Source organism: Schistocerca piceifrons, chromosome 4, assembly GCF_021461385.2.
Source record: "Schistocerca piceifrons isolate TAMUIC-IGC-003096 chromosome 4, iqSchPice1.1, whole genome shotgun sequence".
NCBI classification, from domain to species: Eukaryota; Metazoa; Arthropoda; class Insecta; order Orthoptera; family Acrididae; genus Schistocerca; species Schistocerca piceifrons.
This window is the reverse complement of record NC_060141.1, coordinates 354,270,125-354,288,930: the sequence shown is the minus strand read 5'-3', so window position 1 is coordinate 354,288,930 and position 18,806 is coordinate 354,270,125. Positions and strand designations below refer to the sequence as shown.

Genomic DNA, 18,806 nt, shown 5'->3' with positions numbered 1-18,806 from the left:
ACAGCGCTCTGGTTTTTGTATATACAATATATTTTAACACTAACTTTTACGAACGTTTACCACATCTACTGTTTTATCATTAGATATATGACGCGACCCCAAACCATGTGCTCCAGTGAGTTAAGTTCCTATGTATTCAAGACAAGATTACAGTGCACTACGCACAGTGGAATTAAAAAATTGATATATACTAAGGATTTGAAGATGGCATTTAAACTTTGCCGAAATTAGTCATCCACCTTTGTATTTTTCATAATAAGAGATCGCTCTCCTACCGACAGTGTCAGGTAACAATTCAGTAGAAAAGTTACGTACTTTTTCCCAGTTAATTCAAATCCGCAGCAAAAATCGGGGTTCCTACATAAGATTTCAAAGTTGCGCCTCTCCCGTCCGCAAGGGGGGGGGGGGGGGCAGCAAATGTTTTTGGAAATTTGTGGTAAGGTCTTATGGGACGAAACTGCTGAGGTCATCGGTCCCTACGCTTACACACTACTTAATCTAACTTAAACTAACTTACGCTAAGGACAATACATACATCCATGCCCGAGGGAGGGCTTGAACCTGGGGAAAAATTACGGTTGCAGTTTCCCCTTGCTTTCAGCCGTTCGGAGTACCAGCGCAACAAGGGCGTTTTGGTTAATGTTACAAGGCCAGATAGTCAATCATCCAGACTGTTGCCCCTGCAACTACTGAAAAGGTTGCTGCCCCTCTTCAGGAACCACACGTTTGTCTGGCCTCTCAACATATGCCCCGCCGTTGCGGTTGCACCTTTTTAATTTTAGTTCTGTTTGTAGTTTTCCAAATGTTTTCAAAAACCGTTTTAAATGCTTCACCCTGTACGTACAGAACCGATGTTCGAGAAAAGCCGTACAACGAATCTACTGCCTCTACCGATATGGATATGTCTGAGAGCAAGCCTTGTTGATCCACGATTTCTACTTGTGCTGTTACGCCGTCGCTGCCTGAGGGCGCTAAGAGAGAGAGAGAGAGAGAGAGAGAGAGAGAGTGAGTGAGAGAAAGAGAGAGAGAGGGAGAGAGGGAGAGAGGAGAGAGAAATTTTTATTAATCGATGTGTGTTGGAAAGCAGATGTGGAGAGAGAGAGAGAAATTTTTATTAGTCTATGTGTGTTGGAAAGCAGATGTGGAACTGAATGGTCAGGAAACTTTTATCCGGAATTAAGCTACTACGTATTGAATACAGATCTGCTGGAAATGATTGAATAAAATGATGTTAAGAATAGTTATGGATTTTGAAAAGAGTTTTGTAAAGAATTGTGATGCAAGGTCAATCTGCAGCTTTGCACACCTGTGCGTAGTTAGCATTCTGGTATAAAATTATTTGTCGGACCGAAATTTGGTTGATGTATTTATCTTACGGACTTGAAATGGTTCAAATGGCTCTGAGCACTATGGGACTTAACAGCTGAGGTCATCAGTCCCCTAGAACTTACAACTACTTAAACCTAGCTAACCTAAGAACATCACACACATCCTTGCCCGAGGCAGGATTCGAACCTGCGACCGTAGCGGTCGCGCGGTTCCAGACTGAAGCGCCTATAACCTCTCGACCATTTTGGCCGGCTCTTACGGGCTACTCACAGCTAGAGAGGTTAGTTTTCCTCCACTGTATATAGATTTTGCGCAAAAAGAGCGATAATATTTGGGTACGTTAATCTTAGGCAAATTAAATTGTTTTTAAAACCAGTCATTTTTGTATAAGCCAATATTGTTCTCGATCTTGAAAGTGAAGTTATAAAGTAATTCTTTGCTACAAATCTGTTTTAGAAACAAGCATTATTAGGACATTAGTACCCAAAATTATTCTCACGCAAGAAATACAATGTTTCTCGTGCGTGCATTGCACGTGACGGCACACACTCTTTTGAATGTCATTTGTAGTTTACCATTTTAATTGAGCTTTGCTGCGGACCTGCCTGCTATGCTCCACTTTCGAGAGAACTTATACTATACCGAGGTAAGTGTAAGAATAGTTCAGGGCGCCGGCCGAAGTAGCCGTGCGGTTAAAGGCGCTGCAGTCTGGAACCGCAAAACCGCTACGGTCGCAGGTTCGAATCCTGCCTCGGGCATGGATGTTTGTGATGTCCTTAGGTTAGTTAGGTTTAATTAGTTCTAAGTTCTAGGGGACTAATGACCTCAGAAGTTGAGTCCCATAGTGCTCAGAGCCATTTGAACCATTTGAATAGTTCAGGGCCATAGTTACACAGTTACTCTGTACATACGGAACAATGTCATTACACAGTTAATCAGTGATTAGGTCAGATAGTTTATATTCAGCTTAAAAGTTATTTTCTTGCTACACAGAGCACATTTCAGTGGACAGTGTGATATACCCTTGTGTGAAACGTTTTCGTATTCAGAGTTTTGTTTCGCAAGCTTGCTACGTAAATCAGCAGTGAACTTAAATGAAAGTAAATTTGGATAACTTATTCAGACAAGATTCAGTAGTTCATTTGACGTGTAATTTTTATTGGTTTTATTATGGTACATTTTTGAGATGTTGGGAAATGTCCACTGTGACCTCAGGCAACACACCACTGTTCACTCGACTGCACAATAAAGGGCTTAAGTAATGGCATTTTTTTCAGTAATTTGTTTGATGCACTTGAACTCTACAGTACACTACACCACACACACACACACACACACACACACACACACACACACACACACACACACAGAGAGAGAGAGAGAGAGAGAGAGAGAGAGAGAGAGAGAGAGAGAGAAATGTTCAAATGTGTGTGAATTCTTAAGGGACCAAACTGCTGAGGTCATCAGTCCTTAGACTTACACACTACTTGAACTAACATATTCTAAGAACAACACACACACGCCTGCCGCGCAATCCATGACATGGCGCCTCTAACCGCGCGACACAGAGAGAGAACGAGTATAAAGAAGAAAAGTTTCATAAGATGAGAGAGATGGAGGTACCTACCGAGGCTCATAGATAATATTTTCCTTTTATGAAAATTGTTTATTCAAAAAGTTATGTAAGTAATGTGTCACATATTCCTACAGGAGGAAATACTGGTCAAAACTAAAAGAAAAGTTCCTGTATTTATATGTCCGTAAACCAATACCATCTGGGCTATGGGCCAGTTTATCTCTTACGTAAAAGTGCTGCATGTGGTTAACACGCATCCTGACACATCCTTCGGCCATTCTTTGCAGTGAATCACACACTCTTTGAAATACACCTAACTCCACTTCGATTATGTCACTTGCATTGGTCACACGCTCTTGTAACGTGTGCACATTGTCCTTGGATTGGGCAAACATCAATGTCTTTACATGTCCCTGTAGCCAGAAATCGAACAGATGCGGGTCCGCTGAATGGGGAGACCATGGTACCGGAGCTCCTCGACACATCAATCGCCCACGAAACGTTGCGGTGAGGTACTAGTGTTCGACGATCCGCAGGAAATGGGATGATGCCCCGCTGTGCGTAGACCACACGCTAACGTTTTCCAATAGCGCTGGTAGTTCATACCGCAGGAATCTATGAAAGGTAACATCTGTTAGTCTGTTTGGTAAGATGTGCCGCCCTATCAATCTGTCACTGACAATTCGTGCACAAACACTGACGCTGAAGCGATCCTGGTGCTTCACTTTCATGGCTGCTGGAGAGCTTGCATCTGCCCACACGTGCATAATACGGTAATTTATTATGCTATCCCTTGTGAATCCTGCCTCATCTGTAAATTAAGTGCAGGCTGTGAATTACGGATCTTCAACGGCCAATATCTCAACAGATGTTGGTTTCTGGACATATCATTTTAGGAAACTTTCTTCTAGTTTTGACCTACTACCGTCTGTAAGAATATGAGACATTTTTTAAAAAAAAAATGCATCCTATATAAGTATGGAAAAATAATTACTGGAAAACAACCTTTCGTCTGTGACTGACCTTTTACTTGCGTTTTATGGTACCTCGCACTAAGTATAGATGGTAAACAACCTATACAGGTTGTCAGAAACAATCTGAAAAATTTGTAGGATTGTTGCAGGGTAGGTTGTGCTGAACAACAATTCTTAAAAAAAATTCAATACGTTGCGCCGTTTCCGAGTTAATTAGCACTGAAGTTAGCCAATCAGGCACTTGTGTGCGCCAATTCGAGCGGCCCATCAGAGACAATTAGTTATTCTCATAGCATAGACGATTGCGCACGAGACTGCTCAGCCTTTTCCCATGTTTCGATCCTTACTATCATCCCGTGTCCAACTTCTGTATCGCTATCTTGTTAGGCTTTAGGAAAACGAAACGAAGAACGCATTTGGCGACACCGTCCCTGGCGGGCAGCGTGAATTCGCGCGCAATGGCGTGATGGGCTAACATCCTTACAAGCTTTTCGGAGCATCCTTTATGTAGGGAATGTTGTGGCTCAGGTTGATTCTTTAAAGGTCGTTTATAAAGCATCTATCATAAACCAGTTCTGTGTAATGTATCTTTATTCCTATACGTGAAGCATCTCCATATTTATATATGAATTCTTCACGGGTTGTCAGCCGAGTAGCATCGTCGTCTCGTAGCAACGTTTCGATGGAATGAGACTCCATCATCTTCAGGCGAAGATGTGGAAACGCATTCCATCGAAACGTTGCTACGAGACGACGATGCTACTCGGCTGACAACCCGGTAAGACTTCGTACATGAAATTCACCGAGAAAGCCTGCACTCGCATATCTCCATGTTTCACGGTCAGATTGTATAGCGTACAGTACCTGTAGAATTGATATGGCACCCAGGGACTGCTCTGGGTAGTCCTCTTGTAGATGGCGAAGCTCTCAGGTCGAGGAGAGTAGAACCAAAGTCGTATGTACGTGATATCGAACGCCTTCCCTGCAACAACACAGAAAACATACGCTGTAGTATGAAAATTGTTCAGCAATAATGTACACTGTAGACAAATATAAAGGACAACTGTTACGCAAACGAGTGCTCCCTGTCCAACTGTGACGTTAAAATTACTCAATCTCTAAGACAAGTTCAAATGGTTCTAAGCACTATGGGACTTAACATCTCAGGTCATCAGTCCCATAGAACTTAGAACTACTTAAACCTAACTAACCTAAGCACATCACGCACATCCATGCCCGAGGCAGGATTCGAACCTGCGACCGTAGCAGCCGCGTGGTTCCGGATTGAAGCGCCTAGAACCACTCGGTCACAGTGGCCGGCTCTAAGACAAGTAGCGTATGTGGTACTCAGAATGTTAGTTTGCTTTAAAAACCATCGAATTCCATCGGTTTTGTTGAATGTGCGGGTGGCGGTAGATGTAGTATACAGGGTCTTATAAATAATTGTTTACAACGTGCCGCAGTGGCGTAGAGACGGGCACCTGGAAACTTATGGTCTATCAGCTGGAGAAAATATCTCAAATTGGCGTAAGAAAACCAAGCGCATCGTGGTGCTGTTTCATATTCTCTCGTTCTCTACGAGCAAATTATTGGTCCCAGAAAGAAAATGAATAAGTCAGTTCTGGAGTAATTTAATGTGGTTTAATTGTGTACTGGGATGCGTTTTCGCTAGAAGCTGCGGTTTTCGGATTATTCAAGAAAATATACGAAAGTGACCTTCTAAGGCCACACATCCACCAGCTATCGGTCAGGATTTTTAAAGTGTTGTTGGCAGGAACTCCTTCCATTCTACAAAAACGTGCGACTAGATGAATTATTTTCTACATTCGACCTTTTTTCGTCTTCATTGAGTTGGATGTTACGCCACCGGTCGGTGAGGGTAATGAGAGAAAGTCGACTTTCGCAGGCTTTATGCAAAGTACTAATTACGTCGAGAATTCGCTCTAAACTTCATCCTTATAAGCATAGTAGTTTCGCAGTAAGAAGGGCAGGAAAAAGACAATTGTTAATTTTATGCTGTTAGAATTCAGAAAAATTAATAAGTAAAATTTTGCACAAACTTCAGTTTTACAATTTCTAAGTTTACGACGAGGCCGGTGACGTAGTAATAGGGCGGTCAACTAACACCAAAAATGCTCGAATATGGGAACTAATTGGTGTAATAATAGGCCGTAGGAGGAAGTGCGAGGAACAACATACTAAGAATCCCGACCACGGAGGGGCGAGGGTTGGCATGCCAGAAGGTAGGTCATTCTTGAAACTTTTTCTTGCAAAGAACTGAAAACCGTGTCCCTCAGCCCAAATTTATCCCAGTACAAAATGAAACAACATTAAATTTTTCCTTGGGGCTAGTAGTTTGAGCGCAGAGAGCGAGAGAATACGAAAATCTCGCGTGATGCTCACGCACTATAGCTTTGTTGTTTTTTTCTTCTCTCTCTCTTTTTTTTTTTAAATGCCAGTTTGCGGTACGTTCCCGACTTGATAGACTGCGAGTGTCCCGTATAAAATCATTCGTCTCGACTTGCTCTACATCACTATGGTACGTTGTAAGCAATTATCGTTTACGGTCTGTATAGTACCGTCAATGCCTGTAGTCACTGCCGCTGCTGGCGTGTCGTGTGAGCAGAACTGAAGTATTTTGCAGGACACACATTAACCAGCTAGCTGATGACGGCGCCCCGGTCTGTAGGGATCATTTTATTCAAAGAGTAATTAATTTTGTATTATCAACATCGATTTTTCAGTACTTCGTATTTCTTAAAAATAAATACTGTTAACTGTAAGCTGATCAAAGTAATGAAACTACTTCAACACCTGCTGGGGTAGACGAGAGCACTAATGCGCTGCTTCTTGGACTGGGGTAGGCGCTCCGGTCCCGGATCGAATCCGCCTTGCGGACTAATGACGAGGGCCGGTATGTCAGCCAGCCTGGATGTGTTTTTAGGCGGTTTTCCACATCCCTCTAGGTTAATACTGGGCTGGTCCCCACGTTCCGCCTCAGTTACACGACTCGCAGACATTTGAGAACGTTTGCAGTGTTTTAACGTTCTGCTAGACACAGACAGCTGGGGTACACTAATTCCGTCGAAGGAGGTTCAGGGTGGCGGCAGGAAGGGCCTCCGGCCACCCTCTGCCACTGACATTGCCAAATCCTTAGTAACAAGGCCGACCCCGCGTTGAAGTGGGACAAAGGTTCAAAGGAAATGATGATGAATGAAACTACTTGAACGATGTAACTTCCTCAAAGACATCAAGTATATTACAACTCTTTTTATACAACAAGCAACAGAATTAATAAGTGCAGCACGAAAGTAATAGATAAAATTTGCTTCTTTACTTACCTTACAGGCAATGTATTTCAATTTACGTATGATGAAAATATGGAGTGTATTCCATTTTTTAATGCTTTTAGAAACATAACGACATGCACTGAATGAAAACAACTACTTCCTCAAATGGAACGCCGCATTTATCCCTGTTAAAAGCTGAAGAAATAAATTAAAATTTGTGCCATGGGTGGGATTTTAATCCGGGTCTCCTTGCTTACGAGGCAGGAGTATATTAGGCAGGTGTGCTAGTCATTACACCACCGCAGCAGTACAATTCCCACCACTGCATGGAATACCCTAGTCCAGTAACCCCCCCCCCCCCCCCCCACATAAACTGCAATTCACGTCTTCAGTTTATTTTCCCCTTCGTAAATCCTTGGCACACAAATCTGTTTAGAAAGCACCAATCGTTCATAAATCAGTTCGCGCTCTGTATGTGATATCCTAAAAGCTGTAAATAGGAAACTGAGCGTTGCAGGAAATGTTGAAAAATCTGAAATGCCTGACTCTTGAAGAAGGCGCTAATTATTCCGCGAAATCCTGCTTATAATTTTTCAAGAGCCTGTATTAAGTGAAGTATGTAGAGATATCTTTCAGCTCCTTATGTATTGCTCCTGCAGACACCGTGAAGACAAGGCTAGACTAATCACAGCTCGTACAGAAGCTTTTAAGCAGTCATTCTTCCCGCATTTCACACGCGACCGGCAGGGGCAGGAACTCTAGGATGTGACACCACGCACGCTTACCACTAAACACCTCCTATCATGCACTTCACACTGGTTTACAGAGTCTTTGCGTGGATATGGATAGAAGTACCGAAGGGTGGTTCAGTATTTTCGTTCCCTAACCACACAGACCTCTGTTAAAGAAAGCATGTCCGGAAGCGATTTCTACCCTGTCGGCGAATGACTTGACGACTTGTAGCAAGTAGAACGCAGCGTGTTATCGCGGACGGGATGTTATCCACAGACAGAAGTAGATTCGAATGTACCACAGAGACAAGTGTGCAGTTCTCTATTGTTCACACCATATGCTAATAATATCGGACAAAGATTTTTTGCGTTCTGATATGTTTCACAAACTGACGCGTTTAACTTACGAAGAAAAATTTTCATTCAGTAAGTATTTTTGTAATATCTAATATCATATCGACAAATCCTTGCGAACACTGGCGATGAACTGTTAATGAGAAAATATATGAAGTTAAGCAATCAATGAACATAAAAATAGATATTTTGATTACACAGTTAATGAGTCTCAGCTGAAGTAATTGTGTCATTAACACGTGTGCGGTAAGTAAATGGCAGTTTTCGATTCATTACTAGGATACTGGAAACACAAAACACTTGTACCTCTGTACCACAGTATTGCTCAAGTGCGTAGGATACAGAGCAGGTTTTACTGATTCGACACGTACACAGGGCAAACTGGAACGTCACGACTTTGTTTCCTCCAGGTTAGTGTAACGGAAATGGTCCAAAATGTTAACCACAGGTCACTTCGCGACGTGCAGATCCGTTGAACTTTTTAAGATGCGTTTTTATTTCAGAGGGGAATCTGCGAGCACGGAATCTGCGAGCACTGACAGCAAACCACAGATAGCTCCAGTGGCGGCCGTGAAAATACAAGCAACCCACACTGTGGCATATAACGAGTCACTTTTTGCCACGCTCCATCAGTGAATGGAATGGTGGGAAATCTTAATACATTGTGCAGTGAAAACTGCTATTTGCCATGTTCCGTACAGTGAAAACGCTATGCATAATATTGGTTGTAAGTAGAGCGAGAAAATGTCAGAATCGCTTGCCTCTCAAACAGCCTGCCTTACCCGGGATCGCTACACAGCGCCACGGTGGCAACTAGCGGAACTAACGTTCCTGGATGTAGCCGCTAGAGGGCAGGGCATGGAGGTTCCTAACAGCTTCCTGTACCCAGGGAAGACTTCCGCGCGATCTTTCAAAAGAGATATTTCCGATAAATAAGCGCAATTGCGTCGTAAGTTCGATAGCATGCTACGTTCTCCTTAGTTGATCTGAAGCGCACACCGTTTTAATCTCTTGCTAAACTTTTTAGGTAATTAGAATATAAAACTATACCATTTACTGGCTTGTAAGATCATTGAAAGGGATTTCTGCATGAATTGAACAATGTTAACACTTCAATATGTTACTGGGCACTTTAGTTATTCCACAACAGTTTGTGCGGAAAACGTGTAAAGTTCAGAGATTTATTTTGCAACTCCTGATATTTCGCTAAGCTGGAAAGATTCTCTTTCGATTCTTAAGCTGTTACTGAGCTTGCGGACTTCGTCGATACTGACGAGTATGTGACATCTAAACATTTAGCTCCAAATTTGTTTCAGCCACGGTACCATATTAGTATCAGGATCCTAGATAATTTTATAGGTCATAATGCGTTTATTTATTGCTTATTAGATCACTTGGTTGAAACTGGTTCTAATAATTCCATCGTTCTGGATTCAGTCTTCTTGTGCTTCCGACTCTTGACTTTGAGCTACTGCAATAATTTGTGTGCGTTAAAACCTCTAATTTGCTCCGGGGTCAGCTTCTATGCTGAATTACAGATCTCACAAAGCTGACCGAATGAGCCTGTTTGAAGGTCAGAGGATATACACTCCTGGAAATTGAAATAAGAACACCGTGAATTCATTGTCCCAGGAAGGGTAAACTTTATTGACACATTCCTGGGGTCAGATACATCACATGATCACACTGACAGAACCACAGGCACATAGACACAGGCAACAGAGCATGCACAATGTCGGCACTAGTACAGTGTATATCCACCTTTCGCAGCAATGCAGGCTGCTATTCTCCCATGGAGACGATCGTAGAGATGCTGGATGTAGTCCTGTGGAACGGCTTGCCATGCCATTTCCACCTGGCGCCTCAGTTGGACCAGCGTTCGTGCTGGACGTGCAGGCCGCGTGAGACGACGCTTCATCCAGTCCCAAACATGCTCAATGGGGGACAGATCCGGAGATCTTGCTGGCCAGGGTAGTTGACTTACACCTTCTAGAGCACGTTGGGTGGCACGGGATACATGCGGACGTGCATTGTCCTGTTGGAACAGCAAGTTCCCTTGCCGGTCTAGGAATGGTAGAACGATGGGTTCGATGACTGTTTGGATGTACCGTGCACTATTCAGTGTCCCCTCGACGATCACCAGTGGTGTACGGCCAGTGTAGGAGATCGCTCCCCACACCATGAAGCCGGGTGTTGGCCCTGTGTGCCTCGGTCGTATGAAGTCCTGATTGTGGCGCTCACCTGCACGGCGCCAAACACGCATACGACCATCATTGGCACCAAGGCAGAAGCGACTCTCATCGCTGAAGACGACACGTCTCCATTCGTCCCTCCATTCACGCCTGTCGCGACACCACTGGAGGCGGGCTGCACGATGTTGGGGCGTGAGCGGAAGACGGCCTAACGGTGTGCGGGATCGTAGCCCAGCTTCATGGAGACGGTTGCGAATGGTCCTCGCCGATACCCCAGGAGCAACAGTGTCCCTAATTTGCTGGGAAGTGGCGGTGCGGTCCCCTACGGCACTGCGTAGGATCCTACGGTCTTGGCGTGCATCCGTGCGTCGCTGCGGTCCGGTCCCAGGTCGACGGGCACGTGCACCTTCCGCCGACCACTGGCGACAACATCGATGTACTGTGGAGACCTCACGCCCCACGTGTTGAGCAATTCGGCGGTACGTCCACCCGGCCTCCCGCATGCCCACTATACGCCCTCGCTCAAAGTCCGTCCACTGCACATACGGTTCACGTCCACGCTGTCGCGGCATGCTACCAGTGTTAAAGACTGCGATGGAGCTCCGTATGCCACGGCAAACTGGCTGACACTGACGGCGGCGGTGCACAAATGCTGCGCAGCTAGCGCCATTCGACGGCCAACACCGCGGTTCCTGGTGTGTCCGCTGTGCCGTGCGTGTGATCATTGCTTGTACAGCCCTCTCGCAGTGTCCGGAGCAAGTATGGTGGGTCTGACACACCGGTGTCAATGTGTTCTTTTTTCCATTTCCAGGAGTGTACATCTACAACTACACCCTGCGATTATACCGAAGTGCACGGTATTTTTTCTTGTACCATACGCTATCTGATTGACTGTATCTGCATACCTATTAGTGGGCATTCATATGGAGTGTGTCTACCCTTCGCTTTTATGAAGGCTTCAACTTCGCTTGAAACAGTTTCAGTGAGGTGTCTGAATATCTGCAGAGAAATGGCAGCCCATTCTTTCTCAAGAGCCGAAACCAGAGAAGATAGTGATGTTGGACGCTAGGGTCTGGGGAACTCATCCCAACTGCTTTCAGACAGGTTGTAAGTTGAGCATGCCATTTTGATTTTTGTAAGTTATCGATGTGCACGTGAGCTAGAGCAAACAATCTTTGATCTTGTTGCGGCACAGTCTTTGCATCTACGCAATTAGGTACATTCTTAGTTGAAATGTAGTACGTGATCGATACATTCAGTAGTGCTATGTTGACTTGAGATTGTATCTGTCAGGTGAACATAGATTTATTGTAATGGATAGCGAGGATAAATATGATGTGTATATTGGAAGGCGAAAAGAATATAAATTTTGAATAATGTTGTTATTTTTTTAAGAGAAGAAGTTTGAGGTAAGGCTGCAGCACTGTGCAACTAGATTTTTGGAATGATTGTCAGCTAGTTAACTTGCTCAGAGTTGAGAAAAAGACCGCCCCACTTCCCAGAATCATGCTTTAAGATTAAACTGTTTGGTTTTTATAGAAATTCTCCGTTGACATTGTACCCTTTTCAAATCACTGTTCAAAGTGAAGTACAGTATTGTTCAGACCAATGTTATGTATGAAGATCATGCTAAGTTTTGCTCTATCTATTTGAATTCATACTTCATTCTAAAATTGTTGTCTTGGAATATCATTTCATAGGAATAGTTAATCTCCCTAACCCACTGTTTGTACAAGATTTACCATTAAGCATTACTACATTGGACCATATGGTATACAACAGTTTGAAAATGGTTTGGAAATTTTATTAAAAAAATAGAAGTATGTATTAGCCGCTGCCTGTTTGCTGTTAGCTGTTGTGCTTTCGAGAAATCTGCAACAATGTTGTCAAGACGCGAGGTAAGTGGAAATTTTGATTCGGGCCAGATAATTTTTTTACTTCAGTTGCGTCTTTAATATGAAGACAAGTTGCATTGTGACCACTTACAGTTCAGTTCAAATATGGTTATGTTTAGTCAAACGTTAGCATACGAGTTTAAGTTGAATAATAGTTTGTGAGTACTTAGTTTTGGTAATTTTTGTGGAATAGGAGGTAAATTTGGGATAAATTAGATGCAGAAACATATAGTGGGGAGGTTACAAGGGACTCTTGGCATGCCAAGACCGTTTGAGGAATGTTATTGTCCACAAACTATTGCCTCACTAATTTTGCCTTATGTCAGGGTGCACTGTTACGCTAATATGGGGTGAGGCAGAAAAGACAGACGTCTTTAGAACAACTAGTATTCAGGCTCAGGAGGTTGGAGTGGGGGGAGTGATGTGGTAACGTGATCGGTAGCTTCTGCCATTTTGTTTAGTAAAGGTCATGGAGCCGGGGACTGTGCAACATTGTGTGTTTAGCTATGATAGTTTTGTGTCCAATAGTGAGTCTATCGTCATAGTGCAGCGTGAGTTTCGTCGCCATTTCATTCTCGCTAGACATGATAGTGTTCCCACTCGTAATACCATTTTACGTTGGGTAGAATAATTTCGAACACGAGGAACAGTTATGAACAAAAAACCACCAGGAGCTCCTCACTCAGTTCGGACACAAGAAAATGTGGAAAGAGTTCGGTAAGTCATACTCCATAGTCCTGGTCGATCTGCTAGAAGACACTCGGCTGAGCTGCACCTCAGTAATCGCTCTGTAAGGCGTATTTTGCATACTAACCTAAAATTTCATCCCTACAAAATGGCCAGTGTGCAAAAATTAAACCCAAGAGATTGTGAACAGCGGGTAAATTTTGCCAGAGAAATGGAGGCCATATTTGTGCAAAATGACAACATTATTTTGCTTATGAGTGATGATGCTCATTTCCATTTGAATGGAATGGTAAATCAGAACTGTCGTTATTGGGCCAGTGAAAACCCAAAACTACTGCATGAGAAACCATTACATAGTCCCAAGGTGACTGTCTGGTGTGCTTTGAGAGGTACAGATGTTATTGGTCCATACTTTTTCCAAGACGAGAACAGGAACACCGAAACCATAACCTCTGAATGATATAGAGAGGTGGTCACTGAATTCTTCCTACCTGAATTAAGAAGAAAACGTATTCCTATCTGGCGAGTGTGGTTTCAGCAGGATGGAGCTACAGCTCGCATGGCAATTGACTATGGAAGCAATTTGTTTTTCGTGATAAGAGTTATTTCCTGGTTTGGACGCGTTCACTGTCCTCCTCGGTCCCCTGACCTATCCACGTGTGCCTACTTTTTGTGGGGTTACGTCAAATTACGTGTGTACGTCCATAAACCACGTACACTTGAAGAATTGAAGGAAGCTGTTCGTGTGGAAGTCGTCCAAATAGACAGAGGCATGTAGCAGAGAGTTGAAGCCAACATCCGAGAGCGCCTTCAGAAGTGCATCGCTGAAAACGCCCGTCACCTGGGAGATGTTGTTTTCAAGCATTAATTTTGTTAAATGGCACCATTATTTGAGTGTTATTCTGTAATTAAAAAATTTTTAAGCACTCCTAACGATGTATTGTTCATTTGAAAACCGTTCATCCTTTATGCCTCACCCTGTACAATCAGTAATCGTCTCCGAACTGTTCCTCTACTATACATAGTACATAATGCTGTAAAACGTGTTCATATCCTCCCAAATTTAGCATTTTCTTAAACGCAATAAGGAGACCACAATCTAACCACGAGAAACAGCCATGTACTGTAACACGAACTCCTCTGTACTCCACTGCTGGCACTATATATTAAGGCAGGTAACGTCCTCCAGGAATTCACCAAACCCAAAACCTTCCATCGGATAGCCGAAAGGTGTAGTATGATCCATCACTCCAAATAATTCGTTGCAAATGCCTCACTGTCCATAGGCGTCGCTCTTTACTCCAACTCATGCATCGCTTAGCATGGACTATAGAAATGTGTGGTTTACGAGAAGGTGTTCGACCGTTGTACCCTATCCTTTTTAACTTCGAACGAACACTCATAATGTTAACTAGGCTCCTGCTGGTAACTCTTAAAAACTCACGAGCGACACCTTTCACTGTTTACATGCGACTGGTTACAACCACACTCAGCAGTGCTTTAAGGTCCCTGTACATGAGATCCGCCTGGTGTTGGTTTAGCTGTAGTTGTTCCCCCGAGTTTCCGATTCAAAATCACATCATCAGCGTTCGACTTGGACAAGTTTAGAAGAACTTAAATGTCCCTAATTTATTTGTTACTCCAGGTGACATTTCAGCTGAGATGTAGATGGAGTCTACTCCCATGTTATTCAATACCGTATGATGAGCGAGCACAAAAGGAAAGAGGGGAGGTATTTGAGGAGGCAGTTAAACTTCGGAGTTCTTGATGACATTGTAATACTGTCAGTTCCAGGATAGGACTTGGAAGAGCTACTGTACGTAATGGACAGCATCTTAGGTAGAGGTTATCAGATGAATATGAACAAAAGTAAAGCCGGTCGGAGTGGCCGAGCGGTTCTAGGCGCTACAGTCTGGAACCACGTGACCAATACGGTCGCAGGTCCGAATCCTGCCTCGGGCAGGGATGTCTGTGATGTCCTTAGGTTAGTTAGCTTCAAGTAGTTCTAAGTTCTAAGGGACTGATAACCTCAGATGTTAAGTCCCATTGTGCTTAGAGCCATTTCAACCATTTTTTTTCTTTACGGAAAGTAACTCAAATCAAACAACATGTAAAGTCCTAACGTGGCAGCCTCATCACATCGATTCTCTAATATCCGCCGATACAGCGTTTGGAAACTTCTTTATCACTTACTGTCTTCGAAGGCAAACGAAACGACGCATTGTATTAAGCCGGAACAGGCGTTCTGTCTGTGGCGTGAAGAGTAGATAACGACTGTTCAGAGGAATAACGTAACAGACTATAAGTATGCAGCGCAAAGGAAAATTAACTAAATAGAGAGAGAAGCGGTAGTCTGACAACTCATCAAGTACGGAGAACGACAGACTGGATTAAATAACGGCGCAGATAAATAACACTACAACGTGCTGGCGCCCGCAAACCGCAGAATACGCTACTCGAGGTGAGGCAGAATGTTTGCGGAGAGCAAAAAGGTGTCTGCCCTCCAGCAACTGCCGCTACAAGACCCCACTTGTCTGTAAGCGTTCCTTGAGCACTCGTAAAACGGCCTTTAAGTGACGACAGTCGTTAAGTGAGGAGGAAGAACACTCAAGGAACGTTATAGCGTTTCTAATAGTTCTTGCCAATCCAACGCATCACCTCACCCCAGTGACTGCGATCAGTTATTCCCATGCCGATACGAATGGCGTAAAACTAATTCAGAACTGATTTTCTCCGAATGGTGATTAATATCGTCCTCTCTACCGAACTATCAGCTTAATAAGTCACAGCTGCAAAATACTAACGCGAATTCTTTACAGACGAATGGAAAAACTGGTAGAAGCCGACCTCGGGGAAGATCAGTTTGGATTCCGTAGAAATGTTGGAACACGTGAGACAATACTGACCTTACGACTTATCTTAGAAGAAAGATTAAGGAAAGGCAAACCTACGTTTCTAGCATTTGTAGACTTAGAGAAAGCTTTTGACAATGTTGACTGGTGGCAGGGGTAAAATACAGGGAGCGAAAGGCTATTTACAATTTGTACAGAAACCAGATGGCGGTTATAAGAGTCGAGGAACATGAAAGGGAAGCAGTGGTTGGGAAGAGAGTGAGACAGGGTTGTAGCCTCTCCCCGATGTTATTCAATCTGTATATTGAGCAAGCAGTAAATGAAATAAAAGAAAAATTTGGAGTAGGTATTAAAATCCAGGGAGAAGAAACAAAAACTTTGAGGTTCGCCGATGACATTGTAATTCTATCAGAGACAGCAAAGGACTTGGAAGAGCAGTTGAACGGAATGGACAGTGTCTTGAAAGGAGGATATAAGATGAACATCAACAAAAGCAAAACGAGGGTAATGGAATGTAGTCGAGTTAAGTCGGTGATGCTGAGGGAGTTAGATTGGGAAATGAGACACTTAAAGTAGTAAAGGAGTTTTGCTATTTGGGGAGCAAAATAACTGATGATGGTCGAAGTAGAGAGGATATAAAATGTAGACTGGTAATGGCAAGGAAAGCGTTTCTGAAAAAGAGAAATTTGTTAACATCGAGTATAGATTAGAGTGTCAGGAAATCGTTTCTGAAAGTATTTGTATGGAATTTAGCCATGTATGGAAGTGAAACATGGACGATAAATAGTTTGGACAAGAAGAGAATAGAAGCTTTCGAAATGTGGTGCTACAGAAGAATGTTGAAGATTAGGTGGGTAGATCACGTAACTAATGAGGAGGTATTGAATAGAATTGGGGAGAAGAAAAGTTTGTAGCGCAACTTGACTAGAAGAAGGGACATGTTCTGAGGCACCAAGGGATCACAAATTTTGCATTGGAGGGCAGCGTTGAGGGTAAAAATCGTAGAGGCAGACCAACAGATGAATACACTACGCAGATTCAGATGTAGGTTGCAGTAGGTACTGGGAGATGAAGGAGCTTGCACAGGATAGGGTAGATGGAGAGCTGCATCAAACCAGTCTCAGGACTGAAGACCACAACAACAACAAATCGTCCTCTCAAGAGACGTTTCCAGACTTTCTGACGTCAGTTTAGAAATATTCATAATTCTTGATAAAAAAGCATCAGCTACAATTGTCAGGCTGGCGTAAAAGCTATTAGAGAAACAGCCAGCAGATTGTTGTCAGTGTCGGAACGAAAATCCGTCCTGGTTCTCTCGGGAGAGTTACAGGGGCCAGTCCTGAGCCCCCTATTGTTCTCACTGTACGTCAATGACATGTCCTATGTTTTATGCTCCTGTAAATATAATTTCTTTCCCGACGGCCTGCAGGTATACCACAGTGCCAAACATGAAGATGTCAATACTGCCATCGTTACGATGAATGATGATTTGTCTTTAGTATTCAGAGGGACGCTAACCCCGGGACTGAAACCAATTCCGAAGTCGTCCCATATAATTTTAATATCCCACTAAAAATTAACTTATAACCTTCTAAATAAACAAGAGCCCAAACGTATGCAACCGAAATATCAAAAGAAGGCCGGCCGCGGTGGTCTAGCGGTTCTAGGCGCTCAGTCCGGAACCGCGGGACAGCTACGGTCGCAGGTTCGAATCCTGCCTCGGGCATGGATGTGTGTGATGTCCTTAGGTTAGTTAGGTTTAATTAGTTCTAAGTTCTAGGCGACTGATGACCTCAGAAGTTAAGTCGCATAGTGCTCAGAGCCATTTGAACCATTATCAAAAGAAGAAGAAATAAGATTTATGCAGCTGAACCGCCGAAATTTATGGATCAGTTGTTACGACGCGAAAACACGACGGTGCTGAAAGGAGGCCGCGTCGCCGCTGCCCGAAAAGTAAGAAAAATTCTATATCCTTTTTCATTTTCAGGGTTCTGTACCTCAATCGCTAAAACCGGAATCCTTATGGGATCACTTTGTTGTTCATCTGTTTGTTTGTCTGTCTGTCAAGAAACCTTTTTTCCCAGGAACGGATAGACGTATCGAGTTGAAATTTATGTCAAGTACTAAGGTCGGCAATACTTTGGCGGTGTAAAGAATTTTAACTTCTACGTCAACAGTATGAAAAAGACAGGCAACTTGTGTCACATATTTTGAAACTCGCAAATTCGCTCAACAGAACCTATAGATGTACTGTCTATATACATAATTAAATTTGTGCAGAACTCACAGACCGCGAGTCCTAGTCGCACTTGTCCGGCTTTTTTATTGTACACTACTGGCCATTAAAATTGCTACACCAAGAAGAAATACAGATGATAAACAGGTATTCACTGGACAAATATATTATACTAGAACTGACATGTGATTACATTTTCACGCAGTTTGGGTGCATAGATCCTGAGAAATCAGTACCCAGAACAACCACCTCTGGCCGTAATAACGGCCTTGATACGTCTGGGCATTGAGTCAAACAGAACTTGGATGACGTGTACAGGTACAGCTGCCCATGCAGCTTCAACACGATACCACAGATCATCAAGAGTAGTGACTGACGTACTGTGACGAGCCAGTTGCTCGGCCACCACTGACCAGACGTCTTCAGTTGGTGAGAGATCTGGAGAATGTGCTGGCCAGGGCTGCAGTCGAACATTTTCTGTATTCAGAAAGACCCGTACAGGACCTGCAACATGAGGTCGTGCATTATCGTGCTGAAATTCGGGGTTTCGGAGGGATCGAATGAAGGGTAGAGCCACGGGTCGTAACACATATGAAATGTAACGTCCACTGTTCAGAGTGCCGTCAATGCACGTGACCGACACGTGTAACCAAGGGCACCCCATATCATCACGCCGGGTGATACGCCAGT

At 43.5% G+C, this 18,806-nt stretch overlaps 1 protein-coding gene across 1 annotated transcript in view; it reads right to left on the bottom strand.

Moving 5' to 3' along the window:
* Positions 1–18,806, bottom strand: part of LOC124796347 (laminin subunit gamma-1) — a 1,176,638-nt gene that overhangs the window by 562,077 nt on the left and 595,755 nt on the right. The window contains exon 3 of the mRNA XM_047260489.1: positions 4,744–4,861. Coding sequence (XP_047116445.1) covers positions 4,744–4,861 — 118 coding nt within the window. The remainder of the gene's footprint in view (positions 1–4,743; positions 4,862–18,806) is intronic.